The sequence below is a fragment of the Tachypleus tridentatus genome, chromosome 6, assembly GCF_004210375.1.
Source record: "Tachypleus tridentatus isolate NWPU-2018 chromosome 6, ASM421037v1, whole genome shotgun sequence".
Lineage (NCBI taxonomy): Eukaryota > Metazoa > Arthropoda > Merostomata > Xiphosura > Limulidae > Tachypleus > Tachypleus tridentatus.
Genome location: NC_134830.1, coordinates 79,060,859 through 79,082,178, shown reverse-complemented (window position 1 = coordinate 79,082,178; position 21,320 = coordinate 79,060,859). Strand labels below are relative to the sequence as shown.

Sequence of the window (21,320 nt, the reverse complement as noted above, 5' to 3'; positions counted from 1 at the left end):
CTTTCTTTCTCAGTAATTGTGGTTAAGCAAATACTTAATTTTACTTGTAACATTTTAATTATCTAAATCGAGTACAGCTTTGCACATATTTTCTCACTCATATAATATCTACAGTAAGGCCAAAGTAATCCAAGATATTGTATTTACCACTTAACATTTCAGGTATTCAGGTAGATTATATTTGTATTGATGGATTTTTAGTGTTTTAACCATCGAATGTGTCAGGTTGCATTACATCAAGTTGTCATTCTCTGTTCAAGGATCTGTCAAAGGTTGCAATGCCAGTTGTGTTTAATGAACCTCTCAGCTTCCTTCAACGTATTACAGAATATATGGAATACAGTTTCTTGTTGCATCGTGCTGACGAATGTGATGACCCAGTAGACAGGATTCAGGTAAAAATCCCTGTAAATACACATCTCCAATAATCAAAATAAAAGCCTAAAATTGAACAAACCATTTTTGGTATTATAAAAACATAAAACAATTCGTGTAAAAACTATGAAACACGGAATCAAAGTCGTTATATAGATGTATAATTATCTCGTTTATTTCAGCTTATTTTTGATCTAGAAAGATCGATACCATTAATCATTTCCCTTATTGAGGTTTATCCTTGATATTAATTTTTGAGGTTTTTTTCTTGAACTCAAAACGTCTGTGCCATCCTTCTTGTTACTAAAGTTTAATCTTGGTCTTAAAACACCAGTGCAGGAAGAATACTATATTAAAATGATATTTGATTTAAATGAAATAGGTTTAGCTGAGATGCTCTTAAATGATCCCTACAACTGTTTTTTTCAATACTTAGTCACACTGAAGTATTAAGTTCACTCATTTTCATGTAATATTTCTGTTTGAAGAATAAAAGAGGTAGCTGAAATGTATATCAGTATTATTATAACACGTTTAAGACATAAAAGTATTTTTGAACACACAGGAATGGGCTTAGGAATACTAGGTTACTTTTGAACACGAATTATGTATACACTAAAACACAATATATTGCTTGACAAATGTCTTTTTGCAAATACACTAATAATGTTTATTTTTTGAGGCTCAAAGCGCTGTTCTTCTATGTAAATTATAAAGTTGAATGCTGTAATAGAGTTGTTGGAATATAAAAACCAAATATTAATTTAGAGTGAAAAATTAAGAAGGGAATCAGAGTGACTTAATAGTCCTTTCGTATTACAGTCATATCTGTTGTCTGTAGAACCATATTACTACAGTCATGTTTTAAAAGTGATTTTAGAGCCCTCTGTAACCACGTGTTGCTTTATTTCCCGTATGTGACCATAAAAAGACTTGATAATGCTTGTAAAACCAGTTTACAAGGGAAGATTGACACTCCTTGGCAGCCATTATCCTTGACACTTTCCAGTATTAAACATTACGTGAGTGTCATAAAATGCAAAATGAAACAAGTAAGAAAGGAAAAATTTAAGACAAAAAATTGCAATTTTTTGCGATATATTTTTTCTTGTCAAATTAAGAAAAACGTCATACGTAGTTAAAATGGCTGCTTTGATGTTGAAACGGAAAATATTAATAATGTAGAGGTGACTACATCGTAGGTAACACTCCTCACAACAGTAAAGCTCTAACTCGATTTTATCTGAGTCTAAAACCAAAATTTAAATAAATATTCCCTTTAGGCTAAGCTTGAAATAAATATTTTGTTAATTAACATTTTTTTGCATTCCTGTTTTTCTTTGCTGAAGTATGTGGCAGCTTTTGCTGTTTCTGCATTAGCATCGAACTGGGAGAGATTAGGAAAACCTTTTAATCCTCTTCTCGGAGAAACTTATGAACTTGTCAGGTAGGTTAAGTGATATGTGTTATTATCGTGCACTATGTCCCTTTTTAAATAGATGTTTAAGACTTTAAGTCAGACTTCTGTTTTGCATTCTGATAAAAGTAATTTCTTTCGTAAAACCGAGCACTTTTAACAAACCTCATTATATTCTTAGACAAGTGTCAATAATCTAACAACTCTGTATTTTTTGACATTACATATTTTTTTCTGAATTTTATATTGGCTTGAGAATTTTCCACACAACTACAAAGAGATATCTGAATAGAGTCATCCTTAATTTTGAACTATTAGAAGGAAAGCAACTAACAGTTCCCATTACTAGCTCTTGAATCATTTTTATCTAACCGATTTGACCAGCACTTCTATGGCTTATTCACCGCACCAAAGTGCAGAGTGCGGTTTTGATGCAATAGGAAACGAACCAAGAATCCTAGGACGCGCTTACTACTAATCCACGCCCAATCTTTACAACTAACTTCATAGCAATAATTATATTTTTTGTTAATAGTTTTAGAAAGAAGTTATAGTACACTATTGCATCAAACAGCTTATTACAAAGTAGTTGCTTTAGATCACCGAAGTCTTAATTTTATAATTTATCAAAGCCATAAAACACAATTTCTTCTTGATTCTGTTTTTTAAAATAGGTCAGTGATTTATTTAACTGTTATTACGCTTTATACACTTTTTGTTAGTTTTAATTATGTATAACAATCAAATTTCTAGATAACACCAAATAAACTTTCTCGCAACTAAAACAACCCAGCTTTTGAAGTTAGATTTTATTTTCTTATGTACAGTGTTTTAGCAAGGATTTTAAATATTTGTGTATTGTCTTGGAGTTTTATCATGTTTTAAAATTGCCATTTTTTATATTTTGTTAATTTAAATGTGTATTCAACAAACCTATACAAAGTTAATGTATAACACGATGTAATTCTCGGTGGATAAAAGCTATAAAACGTGTAAAAAGAACGTAAGAATACCACATTCATAATTTTTTAAAATTCCAAATTTAGATGATTTTCACATGTGAGCATATAACATTTATTTTGATACACAATATCCTGCGCTACATGCATTTAATCTTAAAGCCCTTTATATCTGATTCAAAACAGATAAATTGTATTCAAGAAAGAAAAGTCTTAAAAGGTCAGTATTTGTAACGACATGAGTACTATATGAATATTTCTATTGCATTCAGTTAATAAAATAACGCCCATCTTGGGAGCATATTAAAAATTAAAATCAAATAATTTATTATAGTGTTTGAAGTTAGCGTATCTATCAAAGTCAAAATCCAAATAATAAACACAACTTATTCGTAGTCCTAACATATGTGGCAAAAAGTATGTGAACTGTAATTGTTTTTTTTTCACATTTCTCTTCATTTGTCTGTTTCAGATTTAAAATCAAAAATGTATAAAAATAGCGTGTCAATGGCTTATAAACCAGAACAACGTAACCATGCTGTTGACCTGATGCGCCTATGTAACACAGAAAAGTGTATTGTCAAATTTTTTGAAAGAAATAGAAAATAAAAATATTACTAAATATAGTATTTTTAATCTATAAGAAAAAAATCACAGAAATCCCATTTTTATTGTGTGCAGGAAGGACATAGGTTTTAGGATCATATGTGAACAGGTTAGCCACCACCCACCAGCCAGTGCTTTTCATGCTGACTCTCCGCATTTTATTTTTCATGGTTTTATTCACCCGAAGCTCAGGTTCTTGGGAAAGACTGTTGAAATCAAACCTGAAGGAACCCTTACTGTAAAACTTTTAAGGTAACTAAATTTAGAAAGAAGTAACGCATTTATTTATGAAACATTTTATATAGAAAATATTAAAGCAAGACTCAGGTTTACATAATGTAAGATTAAAGTCTGCTGTTATAACTTAAATAAAAACTACCCTTTTAAAAACTGTCATTTTCCATACAGTAAAATAAGTGTATTAGTTCGTTAATTTACAAGTAATGGTTCAGAGGAATCATCATTTTTGATAGTTTAAAGAGTTTTAATTTATTTATCTTGTCACTACGTAAAGAAAAATTTGTAAGAATAAATCGAGGGTTCATAGTTACAAAAAGGCACATGTGAAATACATAGTAAAATAATTACGTTTAATATAATCATTTTGTAGATGTTAATCATCTCTAATTTCCTTTCAATGAAAACTCTAAATAATAATAGAGAATATTATTTAATTTTATAACAATCTGTTGTTGCAGCTCAAAGTTGGTATATTGAACAAAACTAATAATAGGTAACTTAAAGTACTACAGTAATATCAGTGTTTTTATGTGTTATTTGAAAGGTATTTATTGCATATTTATGAGTTAAATTTAAGAAAAAAGCTTTCCAATCAGTAGCGATACAAAACTAAAACTGCTTTGACTGTTGTTATTACTATTAATTATCGTAACCACCTGGAATCAGAAATGCAACGTTTAGGATATATCACTCAAATATGATAAGAGATACTTATGAAAATCTTATGTGTCAGCTTAGTTTGTTACCTCAAGACTCTGGCGATAAAAGGATGATGTTGCCTGGACTAATGCAACTGTTACAGAATATTCAAAGGATGTCGCCCGAGGGTTACATAACTATTACACAATATGCAAATTATACTGCCAGTTGGGGGTGGCATAACTGTTACGTAGGAGGCTCGATAAGGCGCAGCTCTCTTAGGGTCATAGTTACTGATACTTGGCAAGCAAACCACAAATTTAATATAAATCAGTGTGTCGCAAATTAATAGTAACAGTCAAACTCTAAAACTTAATGATTTAATCTGATCTGCATAGCATAGTGTTTACAGTTATCAGTACTGAAAGATGTTTAACGCAATTACAGTTTTGCTTTATAAGTAAAACACTAAATACATTTTATAAAGGTGAACCGTGTTTCTGTAGTTAGATAATTCGATAGGATGATGATTTCATAGTTCTTCTATACGCGGATGGTGCTACTAAGGACAGTGTTACCGTAGTTTGTAGGATGATCTATTAATCAATAGTATTTTACTTTACTTGAAAATCTATCTTTTGAAAAGACAGATTTTTCGTGATAACATCATTAAAAATATCATTCATTAATTTAACATATGCTTTTAATGTTTCACTAAATTAAATGTATTCTAATGTTTTTTCCTTTACCAGTATAACTGTGAGTTGTGTTGTGCTTCATAGTAAATGAGGTCTTGATAAAACATTTCGTTTCACACATATTGACAGTTACTCTATAGCTTTTCACTTACGTACTACATGTGTTTTAGAAAGACTGATATTGTAAACGAATTTATCGTACTAAAATGATGACACTTTAAAATATATATTTGTTTAAAAACTTGTTGAAAGCTCAGGAATTCCATATCCTATTTTTAAAATTTTCACGATCACCTTAGGTACACTATAACAATTAAACTTATTTATTGGCCAAGCTAAAGTTTTACACACGAATAAACTTAAGTTTATGTAAAAAACGACAATGTGCAATTCACGTACTTCAACTATACGAATCATACTTTACAACAAAAATATTTCATATATGCTAGTTAGTTATAACAGGACATGTGTTTTCTGAATTTTACATCATTCATTACTTACACGTGTTTATACATTATTTTTTCATATTTAATGAAATGTAGTTTTGCTTATTTTAGATCTTGACTTTTTCAAAATCAAATTTTGTCGGTTTTCAATATTAACAAGCTTCATATTTTATGTCATGATAAATAATTATTAATTGATTATCGTATTTTGGTGGCTTTTTGTAATTTGTCATATTTCTCTCATATAGATTTTGAAAGAATGTTAACATGTATTATCGTTTCACTTTAAAATTATACAAGTCATCGATTACAAACCAGTTTTCAGACTGATGATTAAATTTCAAATAATTACGTGTCTGTCTTAGTCATTGATGATAAATTACATCCATTAATAACTGTTTCTAACAAGTGTGTTTGAACATCTGACACCACTGTTCTTTTGTATTCCTTATACAAAATTCATAGTTCGTCATAACACGAAATGCTATCGTTAATATACATAAACTCGCACACTTAACAAACATACTGAAACATATATAAACAAAACTTCACGAAAAAAAGATGACTTCATATATGATTTATCACAACTAATATGCATATATTCTAATTTTGAAGCTTTTAAGAACAAAATCTCCAAAGTTTTTGACACAATATTTCAGTTTTGTTGCTTCTTATAACAAAACATTTGGTCTATAAGGAAAGATGATTCTTTCATATTTTGTAAATACATTACATTTACTGCTTATGTAAAATTACAGAATATACTTTATAACAACAATGTCAAATCACAGACTGACAAGCGTAATGAAACATTTATTAACAAAACTTCAAGTAAATTTATACGATGTTACTATTCGAGTTAGAGTTTATATTTTTCATTTCTGTAACATTGTTTGTAAACAAACACTGAATTTATCATGAGATATTTTAATTCAGGTAATTCTCGATTTGCGCGATAGTTACGTTCCGGGAATTGGTCGCGTAAATCAGACACAATTTTCCATAGAGAATACACGATGCGTGCAATCTCAGTGGGAATGCCATTAGTCAAATTTACTGCAGGGGTGCCACCTATGTTAACGTCGTCAACATAACATATTTACAGAAAACATCAACTGCAGTTTGAAGCACGATAAATTTATTGTAATTACAGTGGTGCCTCGGTTTTCGAACTTAATCCGTTCCAGAAGATTGTTCGAAAACCGAATCACGTTTTCCCATAAGAAATACTGTAAATTAAATTAATCAGTTACAGTCTTCCAAAAATTACGCATTATGAAGCATTTTAAGTAAAAATATTGCTTATTCATACCTGTATAATAATACTTACATGTATAAAGTCAACCACAAAACTATAAACACAATAAAAAAACAATAAATGAAAATTTAACTGCACTTTACCTGTGCTGGGGAGAGCTGATGGCGTAAGTGAAAGGTGATGAGGAACGTGGAGAGTAGGAGGGTTATTATTGTTTAGAAGGGGAATCACCTTCCATAAAAACGTCAGGTAACTCTCCTTCTGGGGTTCTTTCTCTTTTCTGTCTATTTGCACCTCTACAACCTGGACTCACTGGACCTATTTCTCACTAAAAACATGTCTAATGAGGTTTGTTTCTGCCTGGGACCCTCCCCATGACTCACCACACTATGTATGCCACTTCTCTTCCTAAATTGTTCAAACTACTAGCCTTAAAGGCATTACTTGTATCAGCACTCGTTCCAGGGGTGTTTTTCAAGATGTCAGCATGCAAATGTTTTGCTTTCTCACAAATGATGGTCTCAGAAATGCTATCACTAGCTAACTGTTTTTCGTTTACCCAAATCAACAACAGTTTTTCTACCTCTTCCGTTGTTTGTGATCTTTGTTTCGTAAACACTGGCACTCGTTTTGCAACATCAGTTCCTTTGATGACCTCTTTATTTTTCAGTATGGTGCAGAGTGTAGACATCGCCATAACAAACTGCATAGCAAGGTCAGACACAGGAACACCACTCTCACACTTCGCTATGAGATCTTTTTTTCACCTCTGTTGTGGCTCTAACAACTTTTCCTTTTGGTTTGCTGCTTTCATTATCCTTCTTTGACCCCATGGTGACTTATTTAATCAGAATATTTAGAAAAACAACAACAACAAAAAAAGAAGAACGAGAACGTTCACAACAGATTTTAGCGGGGGTGTGGACTGAGCGACAGGTGCGGGTAAAATGATTTGGACAAGCCTGGCGTGGACCTAAAATGGTCGAAGGATCGTTCGGGTCATCAGTCGGGTTATTTTGGGGGTTCGTGCCACGACAGCTTGGTTCGGGAATTGAGTTTGTGTTCGACAACCGAGACATTTTTTTCTCAAACAATATGTTCGAAAACCGTATTTCCTTGTGCGACCAAACAGACCCGCGTTCTTTCGGCTACTGCACAGATGATAACCATAAAGTTGTCATTGTAACGTCCTTTTAACTATCGTGCGTCGCATTACTACGAATGTTATTGTAATAAGGCACCTGCATCAGCTGAACATCCAAGCATACGGTGAGAATACTTCTATTTGTACCGTTACAGTACACAAATCGCTCGAAAATCGCGTAAATCGAGAACTACCTGTGTAAATATTGAATATTATAGTGAAATGTGACATGTTCATTTACACTTAAGCAAGATATGTAAATTTTATAATTCATTATGTCAATTACAATCAGTTTCCTGTGTCAAATGTAACAGACTTAGAACAAGTAGTTCGAAGTCTGACAAAAATAAAATGTTAGATATTTATGTGCGAAGCTTAACCTTTTATAATAAACTTCAGAGAAAGACAAATAAACATTTAAGAAAATTACTAAATATAGAGGAGACATAGTTTTATATTTATTTAAACTTGCTTAAATTCACGAACATCAACCATATTAATAGAGTTTTTCATGCTATGGAAAATATATATATACATATATATATATAAAATATAAAAGACCAGATAATACAATAATGCTGTTATCTGTTGTAAATATTAGAAGTGAGAAACCTTTTGATCAGGTGATGTGATGTGTGCAATCATAGCTTTCTCTTTCTTAGGACGTGATGGTCTTGAAAATGACATTTATATTTAATATTCTTCAGAAGAAAAATATCTCTAGTCTTTACTATCTGCTGGACGAATCTTCATTTGGCATGCCCAGTGCTGTAATAATTGGGAAATGTCTAAATGTTACATCAAATGACTACATAAATAAAACACGTCTCCATAAAAATGACAGACAGGACACTTGAGATAATGAGAGGTACTGAGTTGATGATCACACGATTGTACGTTTTGATATGGTATAACACAAAGTGTAAACTCATAACCTACGACTATAAGTATTTTTTTGTAAATTAATTTTACACACTTACAAAAAGTTGCAAAACTTATGTTCACTCTATGCTAACACATGACATTTGTGAGTTACAGGAGTGTCTGAATGCATAGCGTTATGACTGGTAATATTTTTTTCACAAAACTTTCGTTACCAACTTTTACTAAAGGTTCGCCACGAGAAGAAACATGACAGCATTTGGACCGCACACAGTTGCCAACGAAACATACTGCCCAAGTACATGAGCTGGAAATGTAACACCCAAATAAATGATATAAATACTATTCACTAGTATCTCAAAAAACCAGGGAAGATTATATATAACCCACCTGATGGTTGATTCCCCAATATTGAATGCTTGTTTTGTAGCTGCATTTTGTGTTAATAAAATAAATATAAATAAATATATAAATACATCTTATAATATGTACTACAAATGATTTAGTACAATATACTACAACGATTTTGGATATGCAAATTAGCAAGTCACATTACAAGCACAACTTGTGAAATAGGTTGTATCAAAACAATATTTTTATACGGTTTTGTATTTTATGGGTAATGCAAGATCAGTGAAAAGTGATCTCTTTAGGAATTGTATGTAATAACTTTCTCTGATGCAAGATACTTCTACACTCAAGTCATAAAAAATATGTTGAAATCGGAGATTTAGAATTTTAAAGACGAAGATATCCCTTTTACTTATTCAAATTTTAAAACACAATAATGCATTATTCTCAGTTTTACTGAATTTTCTTAGAATAATCGAGTAGGAGCTATCGACTAAGAAGAAACTTGCCAGAAATTATTTTATGGAGTGAGAATCTGAATCATTTCAACTTGACTAAGACTGAAGCAGAGAAAGGACTAAACTAGACGCATGTGGAACAATCTGTACTTTCGACAAACAAGAATCAGAGATTAGAAACAAGTGTGTTTTGTGATAGTCCTGGCGACAGCATGTGCTCTATGGATGGTCATCCACTTCAGGGAAACAGATTTTGAAAAATAAAGATAGTCGAAATAATTAATTCATATTTACTACTGTAACCGTTTTACTGTGTCTTAATTAAAAATCATATGACAGCACGTTATTATTAAACCTTAACGCAAATGTAGTTTTCCTGGATTGTTTTTAATTATTAAGTATCATTAAGACGTTAGAAGCCTTTATATTTGAGTTACTTATTATCTTTAGCTTTTATTTTTAGGTTTTAATTTGCCATTGATTTGTTATGTCAATTTGGAATCTGAAATTGGACCTAAACTTGATATGCAAGGTTACCCCATTGCATCTGCTTTATCTTGGTGGCACTTTTAGTGAAAAATGTGTTTTCTTACAGCAAAACCATATAAAGCTATTCCCTGATTTTAGCATTGTAAATCTCAAGGGGGAATTACCTGATATTAATTTAATCATAAAGCTGGAATCTGAATCTAATGAACTTTAATCTTGTATCTCAGTCTTCTAAATCTTAAATATTGTATCAATATAATATAAATCTTAATATTTCTCTACCTCAAATCTTAATCTGTTTTAAGTTAAGAAAACATGGCATTATATAAGAAAATCGAAAATATAATTTTTTTCTGCATGCAAGTATTGCCCATGTAGTCCAGCATGTTTTATATGAGAAAATTCCTATCCACAGGACCATTCTTGCGACACCTTAGTTAAATGACCAAATTTACTAGGTAACCAGGCCCAGCATGGTCAGATGATTAGGGCGCTCAACTCACAATCTAAGTGTTGTGAGTTTGAATCTCCATCCTACCAAACATGCTCGTCCTTTAAGCCGTGGGAGAGTTATAATGTTACAACAAATTCCACTAATGGTGAAAGATAATCCAAAATTTGGCGGGTGAGTGGTGATGGTAATTAGAGGCGGATAATGAAGATATATTACACTTTATATTAAACGCACATATAGAAAAATAATGAGAATTATATATTAATTAAGAATAGAAAAAAGAAAATTTCTATATATCACTGGAATATGGATCCACTGGGGGAAATCAGGACCATCAAAAAAGATACTTAAATAAGTCAAACCTGTGTAAGCAAAACGCAATATCATATCAGTGTCAAAAGCCATCCACAATATAATCAAGAAGGATTTTTGTCTGAAAAAATTGGCACAGTTCACGTGTACGCAAGTTGCTTCCACGATGTATTTGCTCAACCATCGTTTAACTCAAGGAGCTGTAGAATGAAATATGTTGCACTAATGCTTTATAATTTATAAATGTTAGGTTTTTGAAATTCTGAAAGTTATTTTTTGAAAAGTTTAAATACGTAAACTTGTTTTGCACCATGTTTGATTAATATATTACTAATTTTAGAAAACCTAAAATCTATACTTTTCAACATTTACGATTATCATTAAGATATGTCGTTTTGGAAGTATTACATATTCATATGAAATACTTCACAAATAACAAGTCCCTTAACATTCGTAAATTTTCATTACTGTTATAAAATTAAATATAAGTGAAACATAATTTTGTGAATATGAATTCCTTATAGACACAAAGAAGTTTATGCTTGGACCAATGTCAGTTGTCGTGTTCACAACATAATAGCAGGAAAATTGTGGTTTGAACAGGTACGTAATAAAATTATTTTTTTTGAATTCTGCAAGAGCTAAGAATGTTTGGGTTCTAGTTCTCTTGCATTAATTATTCAATGGGCATGACTCTACTGATTGATAATAAAAATGTTTTTTTTAATCTAGTCCATATTAACTATGTGTGCTTTGTAATATTTAAATAAAGTAATAATATAATATGAATCTTAACTGGTCATTTATCTTAAAATACGTTTATTTAGAACAATGTTCTGAAAGTCATTAAAATATTTATAATTATTTCTATAAAAACTTAAATTTCTAGTCATTAGCTGTTAGAACTAGTTAACACAGTACGTACACACTCCTCAATGAAGATCTCTCTCATCTATTGTGATTTGATGTTGACAAGATTAAAAGGAATACTTATAAATCTTTCGCAATTGATTTAACATATATTTAAGCAACTTATAAACAAGTCTGAGAATTTCTTGATGAGCTTTGCATATTGAAAATTTAATTTAGAATATTTTAAAAGCTTATAAAATTATATTTTTATAAACTTCTTTTATTTAATTGGGTTTAATTATATGATTAAACACAACTAACAGAAGCGTTAATTGTATTAATCTTTCTCCCTGATAGTCGTTTACACCGTTTCTTTGTATTTACGTTTCTTATTATAATGAATATTATACATTCCAGTTAGATATTAATGTCAATAGGTGACATTTAAGTAAAATAAGCGAAAGAACATCTATAAATGTAGAATTCCTAGTAGTGTAATAAATGGTATTTATTATTTTAACTTCATACATGGAAAATACATAATACTATGTAAGAAAATTTTTATTTTTTCTTATTCTTGGGCAGAAAGTGTTATTCCCAGTTGCTTATGCCTAAAGCAAATGGAAAAGACCTATTTTTCTCTTCAAACTTTGCTTTTGTTACCTGGAAACGTATAACAAAAACATGATGGGAGACTGATACGTGAAAGTGATTTACATTACACTCGAAAATCTCGAAAAACTACTCACTTCTACACATTTTTGTTCATTTTTGTATAACTTTGGTATCAATACATGTAAATATTGATTCATATGTTGTTTTATTCAGGACTTATGTAAATGTGCAAATTTGCCCATTTTTACATAGAAAATAGGTTAATTACTAAATTTCATTATCCAGGTCACAAAACCAAAATTTGAAGGGAATAATGGCCATTTTCTGTACTTTTACAACATAAGCAATTAAGAAATAACACATACTACCCAGGAACAAAATTTGTGTTATATAGTGTCATTTACAGCTTTTTTATCCATCAGTAAGTTAATTCAAACTTGTGTAAAGCGTAGTTAAAACGACTTTAGAAATGGGTTAATGGATTTCTAATAATTTTATAATACAATAATGACTTGTATTTCAAAATCAATACTTCTTGCTTTAGTAAATTAGCCAGACATCTTCTATATAAGTAGAATGCCCCCCCCAGTTGTTCAGCGGTATATTTGGGGACTTGCAACGCTAAAAACCGGGTTTCGATACCCGTGGTGGACAGAGCACAGATAGCCCATTGTGTAACTTTGTGCTTAATTCAAAACAACAACAACAACAATAAGTAAAATATTGTGTAATCGGGTCATGTTTAAACGACTGACAAAACAAAAGTGTTTGTGTAAAATTCAAACAAAAATTATGCGTTTTGTGTCATAGGAATTATACACTGCTGGCCAAAATCTTAAGGCCAATGAACATAGAGAAAAAATATGCATTTTGCGTTGTTAGACTCAACCACTTATTTGAGTAGAGCTTCGAAAGATGAAAATAAGAAAAGGTAAAATAAAATTAAAAAAACCTTTTAGCGTTTAATAGGGAAAATATGAACACTATGAAATTAATCTAAATTTTAGTTGGTCAAAAGTTTAAGATCATACCAAAAAGAAGTCCTAAATAGGGTAGGAAATGCCCAACAAGAGGTCTCAGTAGTGAGTTGCACGGCCGTCATTGCGAATAACTTCAAAAATTCGCTTTGGCATGGTCGATATAAGCGTTTGATGAAGGCTGGCTTGAATGTTATTCCAAGTGGTGAAGATGGCTTCACGAATATCATGCACTGTTTGGAATTAATGTCCATTTCTATAGACTTCCCTTGCCATCCACTCCCAAACATTTTGAGGCGAACACGCTGGATGGTCCAAAAGAATCACGTTATTCGCCATGAAAAAGCCCTTTGTTCTGCGGACATTGTGGATTGCAGCATTGTTCTGCTGAAAGATCCAGTCATTTCCACACAAGCGAGGGCCTTCAGTCAATAAGAATGCTCTCTCTGACATGCCAATGTATCCAGCCGCTGTTTGACACCCCTGTATAATCTAAAGCTCCATTGTTACATAGAAGGAGAAAGCATTCCAGATCATGATGTAACCTCCTCCACTATGTCGTGTAGAAAATGTCTCCGGTGGAATATCCTTATCGTGCCAGCAACGTTGGAAGCCATCTGGACCATCCAGGTTAAATTTTTCTCATCAGAGAACAAAACCTTCTTCCACTTTTCTACATCCCATGTTTGGTGGTTCTCAGCAAAGTTTAACCGACCTGTTTCGAGGTGTGGAAGGAGGCGTGGCCTTTGAAGACATTTACGGTTTTTAAAGCCTTTCCTTCGTAAATGCCGTCTTATTGTTCTTGAACTGTATTCTGTGTCCGTAAGGGCCTTAATCTGGTTCGACGATCGATTGGTGTCTTGCCGGACAACCCGTCGGATCCTCCTGCTCAAGGCCGGCGAATTTTTTTTGGGCCGACCACTTGAAATTCTCGTTCCATATCCCTCAGGGTCTTTTAAGACATTTGCAACAGCAATTTTACTACGCCCAATCTCACCAGCGATGGCACGTTGAGAGAAACCTTGCTTTTGCAGCTCGACAATTCTGCCATGTTTAAACTCTGTCAACGTTTTAGCCTTTGCCATATTTTACCCAATGTAATACAGGAGATGTTAGTGGGAGATGTTGACAACGCTAATGCTTGAACACAAATGATTAAATTTCGTTACGTGTTTACTGATTAACGCTTCGTTTCAGTATGGTCTTAAACATTTGACCAGCTAGTATTTAAGCTAATTTCATAGTGTTCACATTTTCCCAATTAAATTCTAAAAAAGTTTTTTATTTTTATTTTCCATTTTCTTATTTTCATCTTTCGAAGCTCTACTCAAGTAAGTGGTTGACTTCAACAACGCAAAATGCATATTTTTCTTTATGTTCATTGGCCTTAAGATTTTGGCAAGCAGTGTATGTAAATGCAAATGTAGAAAAAATATATTTATTTTAGTAATGTGGTTTTCATTTGTAACGTAACTGCTTAAACCAAAAGAAAAATTTACATTTACTTCCAAATACTTCGGATAATATGTAGAAAATATCATAATGATGTTGGGAGAGTTCTAAAAACTAGTTTTGATTTTATATAGCTTAGTTGTTACGATTAATTGCTGAAATATTTATTTGAATAACTTTGTTATTTATTCATTCACAAGATCCCGGTATGTCTGCGAACTTACAACAATAGAATCCGGGTTTCGATACCCGTGATAGTCAGAGCACAGAGAGGCCACTGTGTTGGTTTGCGCTTGATTTCAAACAATAAATCAATTTATAGGTAGTTATGTTGTTGAAAAACAATTTAGGAAATTTTTAATGGACTTTCCTTTTTTATTTAATTAATTCTTAACTTTTAACCAGTTTGGCAAAAACTGGCTTGTGTGCTGGTAATTTAATGAAAAACCTGTGAAATGTTAACACGTAACTCGGATTTAGCCATGTTAGTTATCAAGTGTCGTATTTTTATTCTGTTTTATTCTTTGATGTTTCCTAGTATGGTACATTAGAGTTGGTTGGACATGATAGTGGACTGAATGCCGTTCTACATTTCAAACCAGCTGGTCGGCTTAGTAAAGATGTACATCAGTTAGAAGGCTTCGTATGTAACAAACAGTAGGTCTTTTTCTTGTTGACTGGAGTTTTGGAAAGTTTTTTTTTTTGATAAACTGAATTTTGTGAGTTACAAATGGAAATTGCAGTTTTATATAACAAGACGTAAATGTTGTAAAAAGATAGTACGATTTGTCACTCTTGTAACGTATTAAGTATAGCATGCTTTTCCTACATCGACAATACCTCTGGTTTGATATGCCTAAAAAGTAATTAGAATGCGCGTGCGTATGCTCCCCACTTTAGTAAGCTAGGTTTAAATATATACATTGTACAACATTTTAAAATAAGGCCTGGCATATCCTGGTGGTTAGCTGACTCGACTCACAGTCTGTGGGTCGCAGGAAGGAAACTCTTCCCCCAAACATGCTCACTCTTTCAGTCTTGGGGGCGTTATAATTTTTCCACCAATTTCACTGTTTATTGGTAATTATTAGCCCAAATCTGGCAGCGGATGACGTGGATTGTCTGTCTTTCCTCTAGTATATCACTTCAAAACTGGAACGACTAGCGCAAAGTTGAATAGTTTTAATGCAGTGAATACGTTTAATTAAATTTCTACATAAGTTTAATAATAATAATAAAAAAGACGATTACTTTGAAATATTTATAGAGGACGGATTGCGTGATTTGTTTAAAATATTTTCCGATTAATTATTTATTAAGTTGTTTTATCCCCTCGCAAAGAGATATTGATCATTTAACTGTAGAAACTTTAGTTGATATAATAAAAAGGGTTCTATTAATCAGGCATCTCCGTGGCACAGTGGTATGTTTACAGAATCGCACTCCTCGAAACCAGTTTTCATCTTCCCTGGTGGGCAGAAATATTATTGTGTAGTTTTGTGCTTAATTCAGACAATCAATCAATTTATCAATCAGAATATTTTATGAAACATAAAAATCAGTATCATTGATAATTTAATCTGGATCACAACTATTTGCTCGCCCTCTTTCGGTATTGAATTGTTATCACTTGATTTTCTGTTCAAACAAATAAAACATGGTATTTGTTATTGTTTGTTTTTTGAATTTCGCGCAAAGCTACACGAGGACTATCTGCACTAGCCGTCCTTAATTTAGAGGAAAGGCAGCTTGTCATCACCATCTACCGCCAACTCTTGGGCTACTCTTTTACCAACAAATAGTGAGATTGACCGTAACATTATAACGCCCCCATGGTTGAGAAAGTGAACATGTTTGTTGTGACGGGGATTCGAACCCTCGACCTTCAGATTACGAGTTGAGGGCCTTACCCTTCTGGCTATGCCGGACAATATTTATTATTAGCTGTTGAACGGTGACAGGGTATTATAGATAATTGGTTTGCTTTATAAATGAGAAATAAATAAGTGAGTAGTTTGGATTTAATTTAAAAGTATTAAGAATAATAGATAATTAACTTGTTAGTTTTTTCATAAATCATTGTTTAAATATGAAAGTTCACGAAATGCGACAAAACACGTTGTTTAATCTTGAATAAATCTTTCCTTAATTAGAAAAAATACAATATAGATTGGAAATATTATGGTTGTTAGGCGTAGAAAAGTAAAAAAAGATGTGTATTTAAAATATTGTGAATTATTAGGTTTGTATCTGCATCTTTTAATTTGTTTTCCAATACAAAACCTTCAACGTACACACCTACATGTTGATTTTTAACAAAATTATCATGTATACCTACAACTGCTGTTGTGCTTATACCATGTGATTATATTATTAATCATTCTACAGGAAAACAAAACTTCGTTTCTTGTACGGCAAGTGGTCAGAATTTCTAAAGAGTGCTGATGTTGAAGCTTACGAAGAATATGTTCGCACATTTCCCAAAAAACTTCGTCTTCCTGATTACGCAGAGTCAGCAAGTGCTCAAAACACTTCTTTTTTTAGCACTTCTCCAACAGGCAGCCCAGGTCATACTCCCAAAAGAATGGTTGACAAATTTAATAGCTTCACTAGGTCATTTACTGGTGGTGGTGGAGTTAGCTGTGACTCCCTTGATTTGGTACGTGCTTTTGTTTTATCTGGACAAATGAGAAATATCAAACTGTCCTATAAGTGACTCTGATAGATTTTGTGACTTGTAGCAGCTCAGTGAACGTGTATTTAGACTTACCCGCACACACGTTTTATTAATCGCCTTTTTATTTTATGTAGGAGAGGTAAATTAATTTTCGATAAAAATAATCTGTTCACTCACACATTTTGTAGTTGAAGTATCACAAATATATGTTCTCGTTTACAGAATGAAATACAGTAGTGTAAAAAAATGTCTTTCCGTGATTAGGTTAATTAAATAAATATCAATTACTTACTGAAGAACATAGGTTAGTAGATAAATATTCTTCTTTGAGCTGAAAGGTACACAGTAGGTAGTTTCTTGTTGAGATGTGAGATATTGCAATACGTAAAACTTCGTGTTGATCTTTAGTGTCGCAGGGTATGCTGGGTTATAACAGTAGATAAAGTATATTTGATATGCTACAAGATATAGTAGAGAATAAACTGAGTAGACCATGTTTATATCCTTAGAGTGGTGTCCTCTTAATCGATCTAAATCAGTAGAATTATTTAAAACAGTAAATCTAACATGAGAAAAACATTTTTCACCATGACTATGTGAAAAATGCGTCAAATTATCTTGCAGCTATTACTAAATTGTCAGTGGTTACTCAAAATATTGTGAAATATTAAGCTGTAAAATGCATTATACACCATCAAAATTAATTTAATTCTGTGCTGAAACAAGGATTTATAAGAGTTCTACATCTAAGCCAAAATCATAATTGCTAATATGGGGTAATATTTCTTTGAAAGTAGACGTAACGAAAGGAGTTAGTCGAAAACAAAATATAAACCAACCAATTTAACATTTGTTTTAAATATTTTGAATATATTGTAAATAAGTTTCTTGTGAAATTACGAAAATTGTTTGTTCAATAGAAACGTACACAACTGCATAAAAACTTAAAGTACCGTTTATAAGTGGTAATAGTAGGTACATGCTGTGTTTCAATATATTTCTCTCATTAAATACATCCATAAGTTTAACATACATTTAGTTCTGTTTGTCCTGTAATACTGTTTTGGTGTTACAGTGAAACGTTTCCTTTCAGCCCACCGAAGATGACACTTTTGACACTGTACCAAAAATCGACTCTCCCTGGTCAGAAGATATACCAAATTCTGTAACACTGTGGCAGGCGGACCCAAGACCTGAATACTCAGCTGAGGTTTGTTACGAAAGTTGTTTCGTATGTAAATTAGAAAAAAAAAATTATTAAATCGTAGCAAATATCAAAATATAGCTTAACATTGATATATGAAATTACAGATCATGTCGTTTACTTGGGAATGTAACAGTGGTACTGTTAAAATTTTCTTTTTGGTGTTCTACAATTAACTTCACTAAAAATAACAAAGGTGAAAATAAAACAACCACAAAACACTAAGTTAGAAGTACAAATAGCAAGAAATTTGTGCATGCAGCAAAATATTCCAAACTAGTTGAAATAAAACAATTAAAGGTTTATTTTTGTACAAATTAATGACATACGTTATAACATTTTAAATTTAATACTGTTTTTTATACATTTTGTACTTCTCTTGATTAACGGTTTATCTTACCTTTTCTTATTCGTGGGTGTGATACATTTTTTGTTTGATATTGTGTTGCATTCCCAACTTAAACTTGACCTTTTGATACATATTTGTGAGATGCTATTGTACGAGTTTATAACTTGTTTAAAAAAAAACGCTAAGGGCTTACAGAAGTAGAGAGATTTATAATAAATAATTTTTGAAATAGGAGTAAAGTTAACATTATTGTAAAAACATTAGCTCTTTATCCTTGAAATAGGGCTGTTATTTTTATGACAATTTAGTCATTTCATGAAAACAATTCAAAGCATCCTTTCTTATTGTTATTCATAGCTCTCGACTACAACAATTTAGTAGATATTTGCAGAATTGGAAACACATTTTTGTCGCTTTCACAGAATTGTTATTGTTATGTCAAATCAATTTTAGTTGGTAATTACTTTCATTGAGAATTCATTGTAATTGAAATATCTTTTTTCTAACTACAAATTAACAATAAAAACTTTGACAATGATAAATAACATAATTTTGAATTTTTATCAGAGTTCAGTATTACATGGACTTTTATCTAGAACTCATTTCAATTATGTTTTTAGATGTGAATAACCAATAGCAGGAAAAAAAAAGGAGGATATTTCCTCACTTACTAAGGCTCGTCTTTAAACGAAAACAAGGTTCTCGGTGTGTTGAATTGTTTATTTTATGTTATTATTGTTGGGTGAGTATTCCACAGGTAAAGGCTAACTTAATTGTAGATGCTCTTCGTCTTTGCTGAATTCAGCTATTAATCAAAACCAATGTTTGTATAAAATCACGTTAATTGAAATACACAAGGTGATCCAAACACCAATGCTTAAAAAAAAAAGAAAGGAAGGAAGCACTGTCTATATAATTAGGAAACCACGAGCGAGAATAGATAAAATAATATAACTTTAGTGGTTACAGAATAGAAAAGTAAACTAAATTAGTGTTTAAAGTTTTATGAATATTCTCGTATGCAACACTCTTTCCAGTTAGTTGTTACAAAAGGAATAGAATATATCTTAGCTTAATACTCTCTCTCTTTTCCTTCTTGTAATACGAGATAGGAATGTAAAGAAGAGCGAGTCACGCTCTCGTCACTGCTATGTCCATAGAAGTCAGTAGAAGAGTTGGTAGCTAGTGAAGTCATCAACAAATCGGGCAAGAGTGTGGGTGATACGTATTCAACATGTTTTCACTATTGTGAGAATTCCGCTGCAGTGATTTAATTGTAAACCTTTCTTAATATATTACAAATTTTTCACGTTTTAATACGAATATTTAAGAGTGCTATGCGGATATTTTCATACTATACATGAGAACTGGCCACTTAGCTCACAGGAAGAACACTACTACTCAGTTAATACATGTCAGCAATTATGTATTGAAGTATTATACTATATAACAAAATTTTTATTTTTTTTGTTCCTGGGCAGAAAGTGTTATTTCCCAGATGCTTATGCCTAAAGTAAATGGAAAAGACCTATTTTTCTCTTCAAACTTTGCTTTTGTGACCTGCGTAATGAAATTTTCTAATTTACTCATTTTCCAGAACATTCCAGGTAGGTGAAAAAGAATTTTCTCGAACTTACAATAATTTTTCAAGAAATTTATAGAATGTTGTAGAACGTACAAGAGTTTTCTAAGTTGTTGTAGAACGTACAAGAGTTTTCTAAGTTGTTGTAGAACTTACGAGAATTTTCAAGAACCTTTTAGAATTTTCTAGAACTTTCCATAGTAATACACATACATGGGCTCACCCCTCACCACTTTAGTTTAAATTTAGCTACCTAAGTGAACACATAGACCTATCTGATTTTATCAGAGGTGGCATCAAAAAGCTGCAAGCATTCTCCAGACGCATTCTGGTATGTATGTGGCCAATTTATCAAGACAAGAGCGAAAAGGTACTCTGTGACACCATTTGCTAAAATGTGTGAAGCCTACAAGGCATATTTCGACATGTCTGTTCGGGATTAAGACAAACCCTGGGTCTCCAAGGAGGCTTTACTAAGTTTCCCTGTTATCTTTGCCTTTGGGACAGCAAGGACGCCGCAGCGCACTACAACAGGAAGCACTGGCCACACGGACCGAGTTCTCTGTGAGGAGGCGCAATGTCAAGTGTGAGCCACTAGTGGACCTCCAGAAGGTGTTGTTCTTGCTATTGCACATAAAATTGGGTCTTATGAAACAGTTTGTCACAGCTCTTGATAAGGATTCTGCAGCCTTCGAGTACCTTCGAGACTTCTTCCCTAAGCTGTCTATGGCACAGGTCAAAGCTGGTGTCTTCGTTGGACCACAAATAAAGAAGATCCTAGAGTGCATAGAATTCCCGAATAAGCTCAGTAGGAAGGAAGAAAAGCTTGGGGCAGCTTTGTCGCAGTGGTTCTGGGCTTTTTTGGCAATCACGAGGCCGAAAAT

The 21,320-nt window shown here is 32.2% G+C and overlaps 1 protein-coding gene across 1 annotated transcript in view; it reads left to right on the top strand.

Annotated features, from left to right (window-relative positions):
• The window catches only part of LOC143252876 (oxysterol-binding protein-related protein 2-like), a 108,962-nt gene that overhangs the window by 74,442 nt on the left and 13,200 nt on the right, over positions 1–21,320 (top strand). The window contains exons 4-10 of the mRNA XM_076505676.1: positions 261–395; positions 1,725–1,822; positions 3,433–3,609; positions 11,253–11,331; positions 15,163–15,281; positions 17,013–17,283; positions 18,395–18,511. Of these exons, the coding sequence (XP_076361791.1) occupies positions 261–395; positions 1,725–1,822; positions 3,433–3,609; positions 11,253–11,331; positions 15,163–15,281; positions 17,013–17,283; positions 18,395–18,511 (996 nt within the window). The remainder of the gene's footprint in view (positions 1–260; positions 396–1,724; positions 1,823–3,432; positions 3,610–11,252; positions 11,332–15,162; positions 15,282–17,012; positions 17,284–18,394; positions 18,512–21,320) is intronic.